At 39.2% G+C, this 7,154-nt stretch overlaps 1 protein-coding gene across 1 annotated transcript; it reads right to left on the reverse strand.

Annotated features, from left to right (window-relative positions):
* Nucleotides 1-1,285: 1,285 nt before the first annotated feature.
* On the reverse strand, nt 1,286-2,248 carry LOC118347659. Its single transcript, XM_035687673.1, has 2 exons — nt 1,892-2,248; nt 1,286-1,804 (listed from the first exon to the last, which is right to left on the reverse strand). Exons 1-2 carry the CDS (start codon nt 2,246-2,248, stop codon nt 1,286-1,288), a joined length of 876 nt encoding a protein of 291 aa, XP_035543566.1.
* Nucleotides 2,249-7,154: the final 4,906 nt, after the last annotated feature.

Below are 7,154 nucleotides of genomic sequence, written 5' to 3' on the forward strand. Positions count from 1 at the left end.
TCTGCTCACATTTCTCTTTCCAAATATACTTAGTGTTCTTCTTCTTGATTAGGGAAGTAAGGAGTCCTAACAGCCTAGAGAATCCTTCCAAGAATCGCCAATAGTAACTAGCTAATCCCAAGAAACTCTGGATCTCATGCACATTAGTTGGACGCTTCTAATTTACCACAGCTTTGACCTTGCTGGGATCAACTGATACTCCTTGCCTTGAGATTACGTGCCCTAAAAATTTTACCTCCTTGAGCTAAAACTCACATTTGCTGAATTTGGTGTACAAACTTTGTTCTTTTAGCCTTCCAGTGCCAAACTAAGATGTTGCTTGTAGTTTTCTTCGCTCTTCGAGTATATCAATATGTCATCGGTGAATAAACAAAGTTATCCAAGTATGGTCTAAATACTCTGTTCATCCTATCCATGAATGCGACGAGGGCATTGATTATACCAAAGGACACCACTAAGAATTTATAGTGACCGTATCTAGTCTGAAATGCCGGTTTAGGGATATCCTTGTCCCTAAGTAACCAGACCTTAAGTATATCTTTGAGAACACTGATGCTCCTTGCAATTGATCTAACAGGTCATCGATACGTGGTAATGGGTACTTGTTCTTAACAGTTACTTTGTTAAATTCTCTAAAATCAGTGCACATCATTAACGATTCATCCTTCTTCTTTACGAACAGAACGGGCACACCCCAAGTTGATGAACTAGGTCGAATAAAGCCATTTTCTAGTAGTTCTTCTATTTTCTCCTTCAATTCTTTATGTTCTAGAGGGGCTATACGATAAGGTGCTTTATGGACAGGGGTTGTAGCAAGCTCTAGCTCTATAGTGAACTCTGTTTCTCTATCGGGGGGTAATCCGGGTAGATCGTCAGCAAAAACCTTGGGATATTCCTCAACTATAGGTATCCCTTGAATCTCCTTATTACAACCATAATCTTCCAGTATGAATGCTAGGTAGGCCGTGGCACCACTAGCGATACACTTCCTTGCTTGCAAAGCTGAAATTAGAGAGGGGGTAGCCTTCACAGTCCCTCTCGTATGACGGATTTGGCCATCTACGAGTGAATCAAAGATAATTTGCTTGTGCCAGCAATCTATCCTAGCACAATGTTTGGATAACCTGTCCATTCCTCGTATAATGTCGAACCCTAGTTGGTTGAAGACGATCAAGTCGACTTCAATCAATCTCTCTCTCAGGGTTAATAGGCAGTTTTTTAACATGCAGGTATAGGTAATCATGCTTCCATGAGGAATTGATACTACTATAGCTTGAGGTAACGTCTAAGTCTGCAGGTTACACCTGTGTGCAAACATCACGGACACAAAAGACCTTGTAGCGCTAGAGTCAAAGAAAGCACAAGCCATGCATTCATATAATGTGATTTTACCAGTGATGACTCCCATCTCTTCATCTTCAGGTATGTCCTCGTTTATCTCTCCAGGGGTGATGGCATACACATGAGTTTGAACAGGTGGCCTCTGATTGGGCAGGTTGTTAGGAGCATTCCTTCGACCTTGCGCATTCTGAGGGCACTCCCGAATCATGTGTCCTGACTGACTGCATCGGAAACATACTCCTAAACCCACTCGACATTCTCCACCGTGGTTCTTTCCACACTTCTTACAGGTAGCAAGTGGAGCTATCATAATGCCTTCACCCTTACTGGCTCCTTGTATAATCCCTCTTTCAGCATTACTCCCTCCTGCAGAGAAGGAAGAAGTCATCTTTTGCTCATGGTTAATTTGGGCCGCCACACTTCGTTGTTCTGCTTCAGTTATTGCAGTCACGTTAACCAAATCCTAGAAATTGTTGATGTAAAACCCATGTACGTAACTGTGAATTTGGGGTTGCAATCCTCTTTGAAACTTCTGAGCCTGCATCTTTACAGTGACGATCAGATGTAGAGCGAACCTTCTCAGCTTCATGAATTTTGTAGCATTTTGTTCAACTGTGAGATTGCCTTGCACCAAAGTGGCAACCTCTTGAGCCTTTCGGGTCTTTATCGATTCAGGGAAGAATCGATTATCGAACTCTTCTTTGAACCTACCCCAAGTCAAAGCATTGATATTACCCAATTTCCTTATTAATAGCTGCCTCTTGGTATCCCACCAGATTCTGACTTTTCCTTGTAACAGATGCCCTACGTACTGTACTTTTTGCTCCTCCTTACAACTGCTGATCTCGAAGGTCCTATCGAGATCTAGTAGCCTCTTGTTGGCCTTCATCTGTCTTTCAATCCCCATGAAATTAGGGTATCTGTATATCAGAAACTTCTCATACGAACACCCTCGGTACTCCTGCCTTTCAACCTGTGGGTGTTGTTGGTTTTGCCTCAAGATTATCTCATGTTGCTATTTCATTGTCTCCATCGTTTCATGCCTTAATCACAAACTTACTTAAAATCCATGCATGTTTTGATGATCAAAACAAGATAGAATTAAAACCTATCACGACATGCTTCTAATAAAAAATAAAACTTTCCATGATCATTCTAAGAAAATAATAAATCATATCAAAATATGCTAAGACATGTCATAGTTAAAATTTCCACTTAAAACAATTTAAAACACTTACTATTCTTAATGAACGCGACTTTGAAACAAGCATGGTAACCTTTTTTAAGTTTTACGAAAAATACTCTAACACTTAAAAATCATGACTTGAAATCTAAACTAATATCTAGAGCAAGAATACTTACAAATTTTGTAGCCAACTCAAGCTCCTAGCACAAGAACTTTAAGAACACTCAAGCTCACACACCTTTTGGTTTCCCTCAAAACTAAGGGGGAAGATGGCTCTCAATGCTCAAGGTGGAGTTGGAGATGAGGTGTGGAGGAAATGAGGGGGTGGAGGGGCCTTTCGTAGGTGGCCAAGGTGGTGGAGACGTTGGCCTAAGTCCATGGGGATTGGTTGAGATGGGCGGTGGTGTAAGGGGCTGAATTTTCAGCTTGCACTTCATCACCTTGTGTCGCAACTGCAAAACGAAATAGTGCCCTAAATCACCATGACTTCATCACTACAATTGAAACATTAGTCCTAAGGGTGCTGGTTAGGTCGTGGTGCAGAAGGAAGTGAATACAAACAAGCAAAAACCATCTATGGAGTTGACGGGTTCAAGTGGTTTTTCCTTGGGTAGTTTTGATCATAGCCTTGACTCATCCCTTTGTCTCTTCTTCAAGGATAATTTGAGCAGGTCAATATTCACTTCTTGAAGGGTTTTTTTTTTTTTTTTTTTTCCAGGTGGTAGAAGGTGGAGGGTTGGCTGCCATGTGATCATGAAGGTACAACTCAAAGAAGATGATACAAGGGAGGGTGGTTGCCGAGTGGAGTGGTGCACAAAAGCCATTCGGTTTTGGTGCCTTCTTTGGATGGAAAAACTTGGTCAAAGGCTCATGATGACCATGAGGGCCTCTTGGAAACTGGGTTTATCTAGATATGGCATGGACTGGTGGCTTAGCCATGGGCAAATGGGAGGTTGAAACCCAACTAATTTGGTTCCCATCCAACTAGAGTTTAAGGTGAATCGGTTTGGGGTTTTGGTTTGATTTTTTAAACCAAATTCATCCAAGGCTTGGTCTGGGTCTAAAGGGATCATATGAGGTATTTAAAGACCATATGCCCTTGAGAAAAGGACACAAAAATATTGAGTTTAAAGGCAAAACAATCCATTGCACACAAAGGGCACACATGTGTGCCGATTGGTAGAGTTTGAGATTTGATATGTCATTTCTTCTAATGACATGTGTGGATGTTTACCTAGGGTCCTAATATGATCTAAGAGTAATGTAATTGAATAATGAAACAAGAAAATTTCAGATTAAAATGGTTAAAAATATTAAGAAAGAAAATTAAGTTCCAAAACATGGTTTAATGATCATTAATCATGGATAAGTTGGTTAATGGTCTTAACGCAATTTCAAGACTTAATTTGGGTACTTAGGAGATGATATGAGCTTGAGGAAACCCATGGAATGATGTATTGGACTTCAAATTGAAGAGTGAATAGAAGCAAAACAAGGCTTTGGGCCTTGTGGGCTTAAAAGGGCCATGGGTGCGGGTTCATGGGCTTGTGGGTTTGAGTGATGGGGGACCTTGTTTCCAGATTTTGAGGGATTAAAGGAGGCCTTAAGATCCAACAATATGGGCTTAAAAGGCTTACCTTGACCTAATTGGGCCATGGGTCAAATCCATACCGAGCTTAGCCTAAAGGCCTTATGCCGTCCTCATACTTGGGCTAAGGCCATCCTACCAAGTCTGCACTCCTATGAGACTTGGTTTAAGGCTTCTAAGACTTGCCCCACAAATGTCCTAAGGTTCTAAAAGGCCTTAATAGGATTACTAAATGGCTTGCTTCTCTAATCCTTCATGTTTAATAATTAATGACACTAAGTGTCATGATCTAAATAAATCTAACTACCCACATTGAAGTAAAATAACAAAATAAGCAAACAAAATAAATTGATGTAACACCCCACTTGATTAACCCTTCCTTAAGTACTCTAGATTAGATTTTTAATTATGAGTTAATCACTTTCATTTAGGTTGGTAGTGGGATTAACATTAATGTTGATACTTAGTGTTAATGAGCTAAGGATTAGAGAGGCAAGCCTATTAGAAATTTTGGTGAGGTTTTTTAGGACTCAAGTGCATTCATGGGCCTAGCCCAAGAAAACCTTGAACCAAGTCCTTAGGAAATCAAGACTAGTCTTGGCTCAAGTATACGAAGGCATAAGGCCTTTGGTGTAGATTAGACCGTTGGCCCTTTTCAAGCCCATATGGCCTAAATCCATGTTTGGACTCATTTTACCATTCAAAGATCAAATGTCCAATACACCATACCATTGGTTTCCTTAGGCCCGAATCACACTCAAAGTACCTAAATTAAGTTTTGAAAATTGGCTAAGGCCGTTAACCATCATACTTGAGGTTAGTGCGTTTTAAGCCATGCTTCAAAACTTAATTATGCTTAATCTTTTTTTAAACTTTTTAATTCAAATTTTCTTGAATTAATAACCCCTTAAACCATGATTATACCATGTTAATATCGTAGCTAAACCATTTCACATGTCATTAAGAAAAATAACATAACAAGCCCAAACCATGCTTCAATCGGTTTTGTGCATTGCCCTTTATAATGCTTGGACTGTTTTGCCCTTGGGCCCAACATTTTTGTGGTTTGTCCTCTAGTTTGAGCCTTGGACCAAATTGGTTGCATCAACCAACTCAAAGAACCAAACCGGGTGCACCTTGGTCTAGTTTGTGTAGGAACCATTTGAATTGAATTTGAACCAGCCTCCTGCCATGGTTTGCACCACCACCCCATGCCACCTCCTTCTTCATCCAATCACCAGGAAGTCCCATGACCATCATGAAGGATTTTGACTCATTTTGTGCTGCCCAAAAACATCCAAAACAAAACTGATTTTCTGCCACCACAAAACTACCTCCATCCACTTGTTTTCAAGGGTGGTGAGGGATCTTCTACCATCCAAATGATGCCCCGCGACCTGGAGTCATCTACAGGACCCTTGCAACTATTGGGAAGAGTAAATGATGGTGGTTTAGGGTAGTATTTCATTCTACACAAGCGACCTAAACTTATGCAAGCAAATCTGGAAATTTTCCAGATTTGAGCACCTCCCACTTCACCTTCACCCAATCACCAAGCACCCAAGCCAATGTCTGTCACCCCTTGGCCACCTATAAATACTTTGCTCCCCTTCTCAATTCACCCACACCACAACTCCAAGCATCATATTGAGCCTTGAGAGCATTTCCCCCCTCTTAGAGATCAAAATAGTGCAAACCGAGTGAGTTTTGGTGAGTTCTTGAGTATTCTTGTGTAAGGCAGTCTAGAGAGCTTGGAAGACCACAAAATTCGTAAGTCTTCTTCCTTTTGATCTTACTTAGAATTTCAAGCTTTTTTTCCAAGTGTTGGTAAGAAATTTGGTTGAGTTTTGAGAAGGTTACGATGCTTAATGCAAACCCGGGTCAATTAAAGGAAGGTTTGAATGATTGAATGTTTTTAATTGGAAATTTAGCTATGGCATGTCCTAAGCATGATTTGATATGATCTATCATTATCCTAACATGATTATGGAAGGTTTAATTTGTGATTAGAAGCATGCCATGATAGGTTTTAAATCTATCTTGTTTTGATTATCAAGGATGAATCGGTTTTAAGCATATTGGTGATTAATGATTTCTTAGCTTTGCTTAAGTGTTGGGATGAACTTGATTGCTTAAGGATTATACTTCATAATATCACTAAAGATGTTAGTGATCATTAGTGATTAAAGAAAATCTCATATGCATGCATTCATAGGCATCAATAGTTGAAAATACACATAGGCATCAAGTAGGATGCATGCCACGGGTTGGGACTAATTGAACAAGTTCCACTTTGAATTTTAAAAATCCAAAGGCATATGTGGTTTTAGAATACCAAAAATATGAAGTCCATGAAATCTTGCTAAATTTGGAGCTCGTTTGCAATTAGTGAAAACTTAGGTACTAAATGACAATTTTTGAAAGTCTAGGGATATTTTTTTAAATACCCTAACCTAATATACACATAATTTATGCAGCTACGATGCTAATTTCAAATTTTCCTGAAAGTTTGTAAGTTGGCCTCTATCTTACACCTTGATAAATTATTTATGAATTATAGATAAATGTTCATTCATAGTTCAATTATCATTTTGAACATAAAATATCATGTCATATGATACATTGAGTGCATACTTACAGGACATGTGATATTTTTACCATTTTTGGTATACTGCATATAAATGTCATTTTTCATGAAACTTGCTACATATGCACATGTCATGAAAAATATGTTTCAAAACATTGCATGAAAATCATTTTATCACGACCCCAAAGGCTAGGATGAGAAAATTATCCTAGTGGAACTCCTATGTCCACTCTGGAGTGTTTAATAATGGAGTTGTAACCCCTAGGTTGACGAATAATAGTCAACATGTTTCGAATGAGTTCTTTTTAAAGAACGTTGGAGCGAAATCAACAGGTTGTGACACCTAGCGCTGGTGGGTGTACACGTTATAAATTTTTATGATGTTATATTATTTACCAATGTATTGAGAAAGAGTATTGACAACGTAGTTTCTTATATACTACAATCACCGG

Source organism: Juglans regia, chromosome 2 (genome assembly GCF_001411555.2).
Source record: "Juglans regia cultivar Chandler chromosome 2, Walnut 2.0, whole genome shotgun sequence".
NCBI lineage: Eukaryota > Viridiplantae > Streptophyta > Magnoliopsida > Fagales > Juglandaceae > Juglans > Juglans regia.

What these genes read in the sequence shown, in the direction of transcription:
- LOC118347659 (XM_035687673.1), bottom strand. Translation starts at nt 2,248, where the DNA reads ATGGGGATTGAAAGACAGATGAAGGCCAACAAGAGGCTACTAGATCTC. An exon ending in CTCTACATCTGATCGTCACT is followed by an intron (nt 1,805 to 1,891) that starts GTAAAGATGCAG and finishes AACAATTTCTAG; the next exon opens with GATTTGGTTAACGTGACTGC.